Raw genomic sequence first — 16442 nt, 5'->3', positions numbered from 1 at the left:
TCCCTACTGTTGCTCCTGGTTCTTATATTTTAAAACTTACAGGTTGGGAATGGCTCCGTTAGTTTTGAACATTGAACAGTACTGCAAAGGATTAGGCTCTTCGGCCCAGGATGTTGTGCCGAAAATGATGCCAAATTAAACTAATGCCTGCTCCTGGTCTGTATCCCAGTTTAGAAGATAGCAAATGCAACTTTTTTTATACAAAAAGGAGACAGAGAGCAGAAAACTATAGGCCATTTAGCTTAACATCCATAATCGGGAAAATGTTCACTATTATTAAAATGTTAGACGTTTTAAAAGTTATGATAGTAATTAGGAAATCTACCAGAATGTTATCCTTTATCATGAGGAAAATTGAATACAAAAGTGGGGAGAAAAATCCAGAGTTATCATTTCGAGTCTGGTGACCCCTCCTCGGAACCTGAAACATTAACTCTGATTTCTCTCCACAAATGCTGCCAGACTGCTGAGCTTTACCAGGAATTTCTGTTTCTGTTTCTGATTTCGACCCTCTGCAGTTCTTTGTTTTATGAAGGTATGGAGGTCAGGCTTCAGTTATACTGGCCACTGGTGAGACTACATCCAGAGTATAGTGCACAGGATTAGTTATCTTATTTATGGAAGGATCTTGTCGGTAAATCACCACAAGCTACCTTTAATTTGGCTACTTATTAAGACAACTGAGTCCTGAAGCAATAGTTTAAACTTTATTACCTGTAGCAAAATAAGACCCCTCAAGCAAGTTAAACCTTAGCTATTACCTGATTAATGGTGGAATTTAACTAAGATTCCAACCAATGTCTGTCTCTGATGTGATGTGCTGTGTTCTTTGAAATTCTGCCCATGAAGAGTTTTGGTGTTGAATTCTTACACAGTTTCTCATTCTTCAGGTCTGTGGTAGAATATTATTGATCCTTTCAGCCAGAATATTGATCGGTCTTCTGGAGACCGTGAGTTTGCAGCTTGCTTCCTTATCAGAAGGAACTCCTGTTCCTTGTTATATTTGGCCTTAACTGTCTGCTTGAAAGCTCAAGCAGAATTAAGGAATTAACTCCTTAAATTCCCTGTGACATAAGGCAGCCACTTAACAAGCAGATGCCAAACCTCGATTCCTTTTCCCAGTCATCACTAATTGCTTTCGCAAATCCCCTATGTAACGACTTGTCTTTTACAGCTTATTCTAGACACAGTTAGACTGATCCTTTTGTGTGTAACAGTTTATCTTTGTTGATTCTTTTGCTCCATGAACAATTTTTGAAGTTCTGAAGTTTAAAATGTTCCAATCTCAACACTTTGGAGGCAGTTCAGAGAATGTTGACTAGGCTACCAACGTGGAGTGAGCGTGTTAGCTTCTGATGAAAAGTTGAATAGGCTAGGTTTCTACCAGCTGGAGTTTTGAAGAATAAGAGGTAACTTGATTGAAACATGTGAGATCATGTGAGGTCTTGGCAGGGTACTGTTCCTTTTACGGGAAAATCTAGAACTAGGTGTCACTGTTTAAAAATCAGGGTTCGCCCATTTAAAACAGAGGGTAGGCAAATGTTTTTGAGGATTGAGTGTCTTTGGAGCTGCCTCTGAAACGGTGATAGAAGTGAGTTCTTGAATATTTTTAAGGCAGAGGTAAGTCGATTCGTGTTAATCATAGGATAAAAGGTCATTGGGAAAGGCAGGAATGTGAATTTAAGCTACAGTCAGATCACCCATGATCTGAATAAGTGGTAGAGCTGGCTTGATTAGTTGAATGGTCTGCTCCTAATTCCTACATTTTTTTTGGTCCTTTGAAAATTGTTTTAGAATAATTTACATCCATTTGGTATGCTTTCCTTTATTGGTCAGAGTATTGAGTTGGGAGGTCATGTTGCGGCTGTACGGGACATTGGTTAGGCCACTTTTGGAATATTGCATGCGATTCTGGTTTCCTTCTTATCGGAAAAATATTGTGAAACTTGAAAGGGTTCAGAAACAATTTACAAGGATGTTGCCAGGGTTGGAGGATTTGAGGTATAGGGAGACGTTGAATAAGCTGGGGCTGTTTTCCCTGAAGCGTCGGAGGCTGAGGAGTGACTTTTATAGAGATTTATAAAATCACGAGGGGCATGGATAGGATAAGTAGACAAAGTCTTTTCCATGGGGTGGGGGAGTCCAGAACTAGAGGGCATAGATTTAGGGTGAGAGGGGAAAGATATAAAGGAGAAGATATAAAAGAGACCTAAGGGGCAACGTTTTCACGCAGAGGGTGGTACGTGTATGAAATGAGCTGCCAGAGGAAGTGCTGGAGGCTAGTACAATTGCAACATTTAAAAGTGATCTGGATGGGTAAATGAATAGAGGAATGTGGGCTGGGTGCTGGTAGGTGGGACTAGATTGGTTTGGGAATATCTGGTCGGCATGGATGGGTTGGACCGAAGGGTCTGTTTCCATGCTGTACATCTCTGACTCTATAAGTCAGATGGATAGGTCCTTGCCTTGTCTCCAAAAATGCAGCACTCTCTCAGCACTGTGTCGTTTGTTTGGATTGGGCATTGAAGACTCTTGATTCAACAAGTTGTCAGGCAAGCCAAGGCTGGCGTTTAAATATCTAGTAGTTGCTTGGTACTGCTCTCACTTAGCTGACCACCGTTCCAGTGAAAAACAAATTGTTTTTTGCAGTAATTGATAAATCCTTTTCTCTGGAAGATTGTGCTTTTAATGATGAATAGTAGCTCTTATTTCAGATTTGCACTAGTAGTGTTTTTACCATTTCTTTTCTCTAACTTTTTTTTTAAACAAAGTTTTTACTCCGCTTTTGCATGGGTTATTGAAAATGCATTCTTCTGCTGGGAATCATCTCGAGACTTTCAAAAGTGCAGATAGTTCAAAACCGAGTGCAAGCACTTCCTACATTGTGTGTCAGCTTCAAATCATGTAGATTAGATTACTTACAGTGTGGAAACAGGCCCTTCGGCCCAACAAGTCCACACCGCCCCGCCGAAGCGCAACCCACCCATATCCCTACTTGTACCCCTTACCTAACACTACGGGCAATTTAGCATGGCCAATTCACCTGACCTGCACATCTTTGGACTGTGGGAGGAAACCGGAGCACCTGGAGGAAACCCACGCAGACACGGGGAGAACGTGCAAACTCCACACAGTCAGTCGCCTGAGGCGGGAATGATCCCGGGTCTCTGGCGCTGTGAGGCAGCAGTGCTAACCACTGTGCCACCGTGCCGCCCCTTAGCTGACCACTGTATGTATTCTGCATCCCAGCCTTTCTGTTCAGAGTTTGAGGAAGAGAGTGGTGTGAGTTGAGTGATGCACATTTGGATATATGTTCAAACATTCAAAGGACAGATGTCATTCCAGATTGTAATTGCAAGTATGAAACATTTTGGTGACCATCCCAGTTTAAGGTGGCATAGAGTTTCATCCTCTAAGTTTGGGCTTTGTTGGTAGAAAGTTTTGAGTTGTAAAAATTATTTTATTTTATTAAAATACTGGCAGTGGCATAACTTTTAACAGCATCAAGAAACTTAACTGGTTCAAGTTAATGTTGAATTAATTGTGATGATCCCTTTTCTGTGTAGAAATATTTATTTAATTAATAAGCAAGGTTTGATAGCTAACCATGGTAACATCTGCTTAATATTTACTTTTGCATTGTGTAACAGTTATCTACTGTTCTAAACCGATATTGCATTATTAGCTAATATTGTGGTACTCAGCAGTTAGATTTGTAACCCATTTAACATGTCCCATCCCCAGCAGCAGGTAGTTAATATGAATAATTCAAAACTAATCTTACTTGAAACGCGTAACACGACTTTACAAAATGATCACATTAGGTGTAAAACAATGAATAATTTCACACTGCTTGTGTCTAGAACATGATGAACTCCTATCTTAAATGATCTAATTTTCAACTTTCTAGAATCAATAATTATCAGCTTCAAATGAAGAGCATAAAGCTAATCTCTTTCAAGAAGTAAAAGAGAGCAAATGGGAGCAAAGTAAGAATGGGGCAAAAATCTCTGATTGTCAAAAATCATTTTGTTCAGAATAAAAGATACTTGAGAAGGAATAGTCACAGGCACTTCAATGGACAAAAGGAACAGTCAAGAAGGTAAGACCATAAGACATAGGAACAGAAAGTAGGCCGTTTGTCCCATGAGTCTGCTCGGCCATTCAATTATGGTTAGAGACAAAAAAACTGCAGATGCTGGAATTGAACGTAGACAGGCAGTAGGTTGGAAGAACACAGCAAGCCAGGCAGCATCAGGAGGTAGAGAAGTCGCCATCCCCAGTCCTGAAACGTTGACTTCTCTACTTCCTGATGCTACCTGGCTTACTGTGTCCTTCCAGCCTACTGCCTGTCTACCTCTGGCCATTCAGTTTTGGCTGATAAGTTTCTCAAGTCCATTATCCTGCTTTCTCCCTATAACCTTTGATCCCCTTGACATTTAAGAACCAAACTATCTCTGTCCTAAAGATAGGGTAGGAACTGGCCCAGATATTTGGGAAGAAGATCTGACAGATGAATGACCAGATTGAGTGTTTGTTTTAAACTCTGAGATGATTAGAGAACAGTCTGGAGATATTGCCACGAGAACAATACACAAAATAAGGTAAATGAGCTTGTGGTGTAGATCGAAATCGGCAGGTATGATGTGTTCGGCATCACTGAGACGTGGCTGCAAGTGAATTAGGCTTGACACACGCACCAAACAACCCCACCGCCCTGTGGCCAAACACTTCAACTCCCCCTCCCACTCTGCCACAGACATGCAAATCCTGGGCCGCATCAACCACCAAATTCTAGCCACCCAACAGCTGTAGGAAGAACACCTACTCTCCCGCCCTCCACCTATTATGGATAGTCTAAGCTTCTAGATTGCTCGTCCAGTAACAAAACAAGAAACATTAGAAGTAAGAGCAGGAGAAAGCTGTTCAGTCTCTGAAGCCTCCCCCACTGTTAGGTTCCCTTCTTGAGATTCTTACACACTACTGTAATATGCCAACTTCTGTGAACTACTCCGCAATTTATTTCAGTAAGTACAAGCTTTTATAGGATCACAAACCTCCCTTTGCAATGCTTGCAGAACGTGTCAAGCGAGGCTGATTGACTACATAAGTTCCCTTTTTCAATGATTTGAGACACCACCCGCGCCCTCCATCTCTTACAAGAATTCCGTTTCCCTGGCCCCCAACGCCTCATCTTCACCATGGATATCCAATCCCTCTACACCTTCATCCACCATGACTAGGGCCTCCAAGTCCTCCGTTTCTTCCTCTCCCAACGTCTCCAACAGTACCCTTCCACCGACATTCTCATTCGTTTGGCCGAACTGGTCCTCACCCTTCACAATTTCTCCTTTGAATCCTCCCACTTCCTCCAGACCAAAGGGGTAGCCATGGGCACCCGTATGGGCCCCAGCTATGCCTGTCTCTTTGTTGGCTACGTAGAACAGTCCATCTTCTGCAGTTACACCAGCACCACTCCCCAACTCTTCCTCCGCTACATTGATGACTGCATTGGTGCCACCTTGTCCTCCCGCGCGGAGGTTGAGCAATTCATCAACTTCACCAACACATTCCACCCCGACCTTAAATTCACCTGGACCATCTCTGACACCTCTCTCCCCTTCCTGGACCTCTCTATCTCCATTAATGATGACCGACTTGACACTGACATTTTTTTACAAACCCACCGACTCCCACAGCTACCTGGATTACACCTCTTCCCACCCTACCTCCTGCAAAAATGCCATCCCGTATTCCCAATTCCTCCACCTCTGCCGTATCTCCTCCCAGGAGGACCAGTTCCACCACAGAACACACCAGATGGCCTCCTTCTTTATTTCCCTTCCCACGTGGTTAAAGATGCCCTCCAACGCATCTTGTCCACATCACGCCCCTCCGCCCTCAAACCCCACCCCTCCAACTGTAACAAGGACAGAATCCCCCCCCCCCCCCCGGTGCTCATCTTCCACCCTACCAATCTTTGCATAAACCACATCATCCCTTGACATTTCCGCCACCTCCAAACGGACCTCACCACCAGGGATATATTCCCTCCCCACCCATTTCCACTTGCCACAAAGACCGTTCCCTCTGTGACTACCTGGTCAGGTCCACGTCCCACAACCCACCCTCCCGTCCTGGCACCTTCCCTTGCCACCTCAGGAATTGGAAAACCTGCGCCCACACCACCTCCCTCACCTCCATCCAAGGCCCCAAATGAGCCTTCCACATCCATCAAAATTTTACCTGCACATCTTCCAATATAATTAATGTATCCGTTGCTCCTGATGCGGCGTCCTCTACATTGGGGAGAATAGACGCCTCCTAGCAGAGCGCTTTAGGGAACATCTCTGGGACACCCGCACCAATCAATCACACCGCCTTGTGGCCCAACATTTCAACTCCCCCCTCCCACTCAGCCGAGGACATGGAGGTCCTGGGCTGCCTCTGCCGCCGCTCCCTCACCACCTGACACCTGGAGGAAGAACGCCTCATCTTCTGCCTCGGAACACTTCAACCCCATGGCACCAATGCGAAGTTCACCAGTTTCCTCATTTTCCCTTCCCCACCTCACCCCAGTTCCAACCTTCCAGCTCAGCACCGTCCCCATGACCTGTCCTACCTGCCTATCTTCCTTTCCATCTATCCACTCCACCCTCCTCTCTGATCTATCACCTCCATCCCCACCCCCATTCACCCATTGTACTCTAAGCTACTTTCTCCCCACCCCCACCCTCCTCTCATTTATCTCTCCACTCTGCAGGCACCCTGCCTGTATTCTTGATGAAGGGCTTTTGCCCAAAACGTTGATTTTCCTGCTCATCGGATGCTGCCTGACCTGCTGTGCTTTTCCAGCACCACTCTAATCCAGTCAATGGTAGGGGCCTAGGTAATGTTGGCAAACAGAGGCACCTAAAGGTTCAAGTACATAGTTCTTTGAATGTTGTACTACAGGTAGACAGGTGGTTAAGGCATGCTTGCCTTCATCGACCTGACCATTGAGTATAGGAGTTGGGTCATCAAGTTGAGATTGTACAAGATGTTGGTGAGCCCACTTTTGGAATACTGTGGACAGTTCTTGTCACTCTGCTATAGGAATGATATTATTAAATTGGAGAAGAATCAGAGAAGATTTACCAGGATGTTTGAGTTTGAGTTATAAGGAGAGGAGGATAGCCTGAGGCTTCTCACTGGAGTGTGAGATTGAGGGGTGGTCTTATAGAGGATTATAAAATCATGAGGGGAATAGGTAAAGTGAATGGTAAAAGTCTTTTCCCTAAGCTGGGGAAGGTCAAAACTAGGAGCATATTTTTAAGGTGAGAGGAGAAAGATTTAAAAGGGACCTGAGGGGCATTTTTCTTTTTTTGTGCAGATAGTGGTGCATGTATGGAATGAACTGGTAGAGGAAGTGGTTGATGCAGGTACATTTACAATGTTAAAAAGACGTTTGGACAGGTACATGAATCAGAAAGGTTTGAAGGGATATGGGCCAAACACAGGGAAGTGGGGCTAGTTGAGTTTAGGAAACTTGGTTGGCATGGACGAGTTGGACAGAAGAATCTGTTTCTGTGCTGTATGACTCTAAAAGTTTGCTTTGTTCTAATTCATTTTCATTGTCTTATGCTGAATTTAAGACATTTACTGGGCTTAACCAACAAAGCTGAATATTATTTCTAAGTAGCAGAGGAGGTGAAAATAGGATTACATTGTAAATTCAGCCACAAGGTTTTCTCTGTTGCTACTGAATATGAAACAAAGTTAATTCCTAAAACTTCAAAAAGTTACAAATAAGTATTCAAAAATGGAAGGGCAAACTACTCCAGATGCTGGAAATACACAACCGACCCAGCATCCTCTATGGAGAAAGAAAAGGAGTTTGAGGTTTTCTATTAAAGATCACAGACCTAAAGAGCACTAACTGTGTTTTCCTTTGCATAGATGCTTGACTCCCAGTGTTTTATTTTCTACTTTTGACGTTATTATTTTTATTTAGTACATATCCACGCACAGTAAATATCATTACTGTTTTAGTCTTATTACTTGAAATGTAGTATCTTTCTTTGCATATATTGCTAGACTGCTGAATGTTTTAGCAATTTCAGTTTTTATTTCAGACTTCCCGGCATCTGCATTATTTTGCTTTGCTTTTATTACTCTGCTTTCACCTGTTTTGTAAAATGGACAACTGTGTTTCTCAGCCATGGGGAAAATCTAAAAAGCTGAAGAGCATGTTGAGGGCAGTCTCTGGTAGACACTGGGTGCCTGCGTGAGCCAGGAGGATCAGGATTACTTGGTCTCAGCTCTTCAAGCTCTCCTGGAATCAGGAATTAGAACTTTTGGTTCTATGGCCTACTTCCATTGTACCCAACCCTGTTAGTCCGACTGTCTGCTGGACGGGACTCAGCGTCTTATGACCCTCGCTGTGTGGAGTTAAACCCTCAACCCACTCCTATATCATTCACTGCTCTATATAATCAGACTGGCACAATATTCCATTGATATCTCAATGAATGGCATCACCACAGAGCCAAATCTCAGTACCTTTCAGCTTGATATCACATCATAGCATGGTACCACACAGAATGAGGTCATATGGCTCATTGTGCTTGTGCCAGCTCTTTGAAAAAGCTGTCCAATTAATGCAAAAATTCCATGTCTGTGGTACCTTGTCCTATTTATAACAGAGCCTGCTGGGTGCACATTGGTCTCAGCAGCACTTAGATACCCACTAGAACGCTACCAAACTTGATGGAGATGGTATTCTTTATTTTGAAGGACGAGCAAGAAAATTCAATGTGAGCCATTTGTCTGAAGTCTTCCACCACCATCACCAAACCTCTCCGATAAACCTGCAAACTTTTGGCTAGTTACAAAATAATTTTATGATTTTATGAAAAATGCTATTGAATTTGTGCCTACCAAGCTTCAGGCAGTGCATTGCAGACATCTAATTTTTCAGAAAATATCCTTGTTTCTCCCTTCATTCTTTCGCCAATGAAATTCATATCCCTCAGTCACTGATTCCTCTGCTGGAAGCATTTCATATTATTTACAATAACAGTATGTTTCATATTTTTGAGTGCCTCTGTTGGCCTTCAACCTCCTCTGTTCTAAGACACTAAATCCCAGTTTTATTAGGCTTACCAAGTTCCTCTTGGCATTCTGGTAAATTTTCTTAAAATTCTTGTCTGAGATCTTGACAATCTTCCTAAGTGCAGTGCTCAGGATGCATCATGTTTGTCAATTTCCAAGCCTGTATCAATTAGCATCAACACTGTACATGGAGTAGGCACCCTTGAGAGGGTTTACGTTTGAAACTCAGCATGTTAGCAGGAACAGTAACATCAGTTTAGATGGTCCTTGCACTCATGGTATGTGCTGGTTAGCTACGTTGTCCTGAGGAAAATAATACCTTGCTTCACAGTGAAAGCAGACATCAATTTTCTTTCTTCTTTCTATTGATTGAAACTTTTTAAGTTACTATTGCTAGTAGTCAGTTTCATAAACTATTTTCATCCATTTCATAATCATGTATCGATTGGATAATCAAAACCAGTGTTGACAAAAATACTAGGCGGTCAGTAAATGTACAGAATACTGATTGACCTGGACAGAGTAGATGTTGGGAAGATGCTCCTCTTGGTAGGAGAGACTAGGATGCCGAGGGCAAGAGTGAAGGGAAGACTTTTTAGAACGGAGATGAGAAACGTCTTCAGCCAGAGAGTGGTGAATCTGTAGAATTCATTGCCACAGAAGGCTGTGGAGGCCAGGTCATTGGGTATATTTAAGACTGAGATAGGTTCTTGGGTAGCCAGTGTTACGGGGAGAAAGCGGGAGAATGGGGTTGAGAAACTTATCAGCCATGATTGAATGGTGGAGCAGATGGGGTCATTGGCTTATTTTCTGCTGTGATGTCTTATGATTTTATGGTAATGTGATTGGGAGATTTTAAAAGAAAACGGCCTTATTACACATGCTTGAAAGGCTGTATGTCTGACAGCTAAAGGTGATGATTTTGGGTATTGATTCAACAGAAGTGTATTAATATTCAGAATGTTATCACTGGTAAATAATCTTGATTTTTCACAACATTTGAAATTCTTTTTGTCTGCCATCAATACATAGGTGTGTTGCACATTGAAAATTAAGAGCACAAGTAGGTCATTCAGCACTTCCAACTGCTACATGGTTTTATAAACTCCTGGCTGATGTTATTGTGGCCTCAACTCTTCCATTGCTATCCATGTGCCCTTTGATTCTTTTGATCATCAAGAATATCCCTAACTCGACATGAAAAATACACTCATTTCATGATTACAAAACACAATGTGGTGTTAATTATGCCGTACTTCAATATTGTTTTATCAATTTTTAAAATTATAAACTGCTAGCATTACATATCAGTTGACATTTTACATATTGTCACATTGTATTTAAAAATGCAAATATTAGATTCCCTACAGAATGGATACAGGCCATTTGGCCCAACAAATCCACACTGACCCTCTGAAGAGTAACCCATCCCCCTACCCTGTATTTACCCCTGACTAATGGGCAATTTAGCATAGCCAATTCACATAACCTTCATATTTTTGGATTGTGGGAGGAAACCGGAGTACCCGGAGGAAACCCACGCAGACACAGGCAGAATGTGCAAACTCCACACAGCCAGTTGCCGAGCCTGGAATCGCAGCAGTGCTAACCACTGAACCACTGTGCCGCCTATTATTAAGCTTCTCCAGAAATCCACCTTATCAGAAATGGGATGGACAATGGCAGAGATGTTTTGAAACTCTTATGTTTATTATTTGAGTTAGCAGAAGGCCAAATGTTTAAATTTAGATAATACTGTAGGAAGTGCAGGGAAATAAAACTTGTGAATTTACCCAGTAAGTTGCAAGGAATTTACTGTTTTTCCTGATAAAGAAAACAAAGTATTTTTTCCAGAAATACTCAAGATGCATATATTTCTCATCAACCTGTTCAGCGGTATTATCACCCACATCTGGAGCAAGTGAAATGTGAACCCAGGACTCTTGGCTCAAAGGCAGGAACACTACCACTGCACCTGAAGAGCCCTTGATATGTTTTCTGGTTGACCATGAAGTTTATATTTGCTTTTTCTATAGTACCTGAATGTACTGTGCTTCAATTTAGTTAATTTGTAAGTAAACCTCTAAACATAGCATCTATCGGTATGAAAGTGAGTTTAATAGCATGAAGACTTTAGTCTGGAATCATTTGGCAACAAAGTTGCGCTCCATAGTCCAATGATTATAGGATCCTGGATGCAAAACTCTATCTCTTCACATACTATCAGAGGTTTAGATAAATGTGTGTTGTTGCATTTTGGTAAGTCAAATCAGGGCAGGACTTACAGACTTAATTGTACGTTCCCGGGGAGTGTTGCTGAACAAAGAGACCCTGGAGTCACAAGTAGACAGGATACTGAAGAAGGCATTTGGTACACACCTTTATTGGTCAGTGCATTGAGTATAGTAATTGGGATATCATGTTGCAGCTGTACAGGACATTGGATAGGCCGCTTTTGCTTGCATTCAATTCTGGTCTCTTTTGCTGTAGGAAGACTGTGAAACTTGAAAGGGTTCAGAAAAAAATTACAAAGATGTTTCCAGGGCTGGAAGTATTGAAAGCTGAACATGCTGAGGAGTGGCCTTTATAGCGGTTTATAAAATCATGAGGGGAATGGTTGGGCTGAGGTTAAGGGAGTGTGCTGGCCAATATGTATCCGTCAGTCAATATCACAGTCTGGCTGTCATCAAATTACTGTAGGAGCTTACTGAGTATAAATTGATTGCTGCATCTTCCTACATTATAGAAGTGACTACGCAAAACTGTCTGGCTGAAAAATGCTTTGGGTCATTCTGTCATTGTGAAAAGTTCTTTCAGATTTATAGACATTTAGAGCACAGGAAGAGAGAATTTGGCCCGTCATGTCCTCTAAACAAAAATCTGACTCCATTAATCCCATTTTTCATTTATCGGTGCATAGTCCTGGAAACTATGGCAGCACAAATAAATGCCTAAATACTGTATGTAGGTTATGAGAGTTTCTGACTGAACCATCCTTTTGAGCAGTGAATTCTGGACTCTCAGCAAGCTCTGAGCCTAAATTTCTCCTCGACCCTCCTCTGAGCTTCAACTTCTTACCTTAAATCTATGTCTCCTGGTAACAGACCCATTTATTAAGAAAGAAGTGTCTTTCTATCTATGCCCCTCAATCTTACGCAAATCTATCAGGTCTCCTCTTGACTGTCAACTCCAAGTAAAACAGCCCTAGCCTATCCCATCTTTCCTCATGGCTCAGAGCCTCCAGCCCAGCTAAATCTGGTAAATCTCCTCTCGACAGCACTCTTGTGCAATCCCATCCTTCCATAATATGGTGACCAGAACTCATGTAGTATTCCTGTTGTGACCTAATTAACATATTTTACAGCTCCAAAACAACTTCATTTTCTATTCCGTGCCTCCCATATCCCATATGTCGTCATAACCATATCATTGACCTGCTGTGCTACTCTCAGAGATTTGTGGATGTGCACACCAAAGTTTCTCTGATCTTCGCTACTTTCCAGGGTTCTGCCATTCATGCCATAATCTCATGCATTATTCGCCCTCCCGTAAGTGCATTACCTCACTTCTCCGGTTGAATTCCATTTGCCACTTCTCTGCCCAGAACTACTAATATTTCACAGACTTGCACTTGATATGTACACCTGTATTATCTTTTTCCAATGTGAAGACTGAGGCTAACTAGCAATTGACTATCCTAGCTATCATCTTTGCAAAAGAAAATTACATGCACGATACAGTTTGTTGTTTTCCAATATTGCTTTACGGTAATACCGGGAACAAAAGGTTTATAAAAACCTTTGAATTAGAATTCCTTTATCTTTATTCAAACAGTGGTTGTCTGTGTAACTGGATGAATAGGCTTGGTCAAGTAGAGGGGATTTAATTTTGACCTGGTGGAGTTAGCTGTTAACCCAAGACATTTCATTGAAATTTTTATTTGAGCACCTTGTCAAACGAGTCCATTGATGTAGCATGGTTCTTCTTGGCTGGATGCAGGAGGTTATAGCTGGAGCAACATGTAAAACGTACTGTACAATCTGCAGCAAAATAATTTACATTGCTAAAAGTATAGAAGAAAATAGTGCAAGTTGTTCTGACTTGTATGAAGCCTTTTATTTTGAGCAATTGGGTTAACATAAAGGAGCAGTGGATGATTCCAGATTTCCTTATCTAATGTAATGAAAGCAGGGGACCTGACATCTCGGACACATTTTGTCATTGAGTTTAATGTCTCTTGAAAGATACCTCCTGAAAATGTTGTGTTAATCAACAGTTTAAATAAACTTTTAATAAATCCAGTCTAATTTAGCAATTAATTTATTTTTAGTGCATGCTTAAAGTAGTGTCTTGTATGTTTGTGTAGAGGTCCTCACTTTGAGGGTAGCAAGGATACTATGATTAGTAAAGGATCGTACAGAATAAGCCTGTTTCGACTCAATAGTCCTGAGCTTCCCTCAGCATCCTGACTTGGGTCAAGTAAAATCAATGGAGGATCCTGTCTTCTATGTGGGTGTGCCCTAGTAGATGTATAACCCTCCAATAACCACATTACAAAATAGCCGCCTGGTTCCTGTTTCAAATGACTTCTGATGGCACGGTGGCACACGTGGTTAGCACTGCTGCCTCACAGGCGACTGACTGTGTGGAGTTTGCACATTCTCCCCGTGTCTGCGTGGGTTTCCTCCGGGTGCTCCGGTTTCCTCCCACAGTCCAAAAATGTGTGGGTTAGGTGAATTGGCCATGCTAAATTGCCTATAGTGTTAGGTGAAGGGGTAAATGTAGGGGAATGGGTCTGGGTGGGTTGCACTTTGTCGGGTCGGTGTGGATTTGTTGGACCGAAGGGCCTGTTTCCACACTAAGTAATCTAATCTAATCTAATCTAATTTAATCTGGTTGAGCCAACTCAGACCTTGAAAGTCATGGCACTATATGCCAATAAGAAGATTTTTGTGTTTGAGGTGAGGAGGAGACATTAAAACAATTGCAAGGATTTAATGAGCAAAACAAACCCATATTATGGACGAGTTGGGATGAATGTCCTAATTCCCATCTGTGTAATTTGTAAATCGTCAGTTCCTTTGGTCAGATTTACATTAGAAGAATGCTGTTGGTCACTTTTCAAAGTTGTCATTAATTGTCAAAGCTTTCGGATTATTAGAAAGTCTGTCTCCCAGCATTTTAAAAAAAAAAACTTTTATACACCTACCAAGTTTTGATGGTTTTATTTTCCTTTTTTTTTTCAGCTGATAGTTGAAAAGACCACTGACTACCCTTCCACTGAGTATTCTCTGGTGGAGGATGTTGCCCTCCACTTTACTTGTTTGATGGACAGACTGAATGAGCAGCGCCTGTTTCAACCAGACTTATGTGATGTAGACATTGTATTGGTGCGCCAGAAGAACACGTTTCCTGCTCACAAAGGCGTGCTCGCGGCCTACAGTCAATTCTTTCACTCGCTTTTCACACAAAACAAGCAGCTTCAACGTGTTGAACTTTCGCTAGAAGCTCTGACATCGCAAGGGTTTCAGCAAATCCTGAACTTTATCTATACATCAAAGCTGCTAGTAAATGCCTGCAATGTGCAGGATGTGCTGAATGCTGCTGCAGTTCTACAGATGAATGATATTGCCACTTCCTGTCAAGAATTAATAGATAGTCGGTCCTTAAACTTGACGACAGTGGCTAGCGATATGTCAAAGCAGGAAAATCGCAGCAATCCCCTTGGCTCTCAGTTTTATCGTGAGATTAAGCAGGAGGTGGATTCACATCCTAAAATCTATGCTAGAGAGGGCAACAATCCATACTCTGTACGTGTGGAGGACAACACTGGGAAACAACATTCACCAATCCAGCCAAATCAGCAGTATTACAAGGAGGAGAATGATGACCAAACAGTGTGCAAGATTGAGGGAGATACGGAACAATTGGATAACGATTCGGACAGTAGGGGTTCATATAATCGGGAACAGATCATTGTGGAGGTTAACCTTAATAACCAGACTCTGAATGTTTCTAAAGGGGCCGAGGGCATGTCTTCACCTTCAGAAGCTACGGCTGTATTAGGTAGGTGTCCTGAGGATGAAGAGGAAGATGACGAAGAGGATGATGACGACGATGATGAGGAAGAAGAAGAGGAGGATGATGATGACAATGCTGATGGGGATGAAGAGGAAGAGGATGATGAAGATGTCACTGAGGAAGAGGAAGAGGATGAAGAAGGTGAAGAAAGTGATGAAGATGTGAATGAAGGGGGTGATAACTCTGATACTCCAGAAGTCAAGACTGAAAGTGGGCAAACAACCCGACGAACATCAAGAGCTTTGACTGCTTCCAAAGGCTCAACTCCTCCAGCTCCAAGCCGGTCACGGAGACAGGCCAAACATGAAGTGAGCACTCGAGGTCGGAAGCGAAAGAAAGATTCTGATGGCTCAAATCAGAAGGTGAAAATTGAAGAGAAACAGCACTTCCCTTGCAAAAAGTGCCCCCGCGTGTTCAATAATCGCTGGTACTTAGAGAAGCACATGAATGTCACGCACAGCCGCATGCAGATCTGTGATAAGTGTGGCAAGCGATTTGTACTGGAAAGTGAGCTGTCGCTACATCACCAGACTGACTGTGAGAAGAGTATTCAGGTAGGTCATTGATTTTCATTCATAATCTTAATTAAAATCAACAAATAACACTTGGGTTAAAAGCTGGGTTTAAAAACTAGCTAATATCCCTTCATCATATTTGACACTTTTGGAACCAGCTTCCAAAAATCTAATCCCAGTTTGGGAATGAGTGCTTAAGACATATTACCAACCCAGAAAAGGCAGTTAGCAACTTATAAACTTATACTCTGAGTTTTGGCTAATCTCCATACTACAGTTGTTTTGTAGAGAATAGTAATTACGTTTCATGCACTTTATTGTTGCAAGTTTTCTGGTCAAAAAGTAATTGAAATTTAAATTACTTCCCCAACTTGCATGGTATTTTTGGGTCAAAATCAATTAATACTAATATAACTGAAAATGAGTAGTGACTGACCATTCAACAGCATTTTCTGTTTAGGATACAGCACTGAAAGATCAGCATTTTAGAGGATTTTAAGGCTTGAGGTGAACTAGCAGAGTGCGCCATTAAGGATTTAATAATGCCAATGCAAATTTAAAGTTGTGGCTATTGGAGCATCAGGAGCCATTGAGCAAGTACAAAATAGAACTGTACAGCACAGGAACAGGCCCTTTGGCCCACCATCTCTGCACTGGCCTTGTTGCTATTCTAAACTAATCACATCACATGCACGTGTTCTGTGTCCATCTATTCCCTGCCTGTTTGTGTCTGTCTAAATACCTGTTAAACTT

The 16442-nt window shown here is 42.0% G+C and overlaps 1 protein-coding gene across 6 annotated transcripts in view; it reads left to right on the top strand.

Annotated features, from left to right (window-relative positions):
- Positions 1-16442, top strand: part of zbtb47b (zinc finger and BTB domain containing 47b) — a 284308-nt gene that overhangs the window by 144212 nt on the left and 123654 nt on the right. For all 6 annotated transcript variants that reach the window (XM_043690834.2, XM_043690832.2, XM_087987612.1 and 3 more), the window contains exon 2: positions 14340-15728. In XM_043690834.2, coding sequence (XP_043546769.1) covers positions 14421-15728 — 1308 coding nt within the window. In that variant the 5' untranslated portion in view covers positions 14340-14420. The remainder of the gene's footprint in view (positions 1-14339; positions 15729-16442) is intronic.

This window comes from Chiloscyllium plagiosum, unplaced genomic scaffold (assembly GCF_037043375.1).
Source record: "Chiloscyllium plagiosum isolate Xiang-an unplaced genomic scaffold, Cpla_swu_hap1 HiC_scaffold_5, whole genome shotgun sequence".
NCBI classification, from domain to species: Eukaryota; Metazoa; Chordata; class Chondrichthyes; order Orectolobiformes; family Hemiscylliidae; genus Chiloscyllium; species Chiloscyllium plagiosum.
The sequence above is the reverse complement of the archived record's forward strand: the minus strand, read 5'-3'. Positions and strand labels throughout refer to the sequence as shown.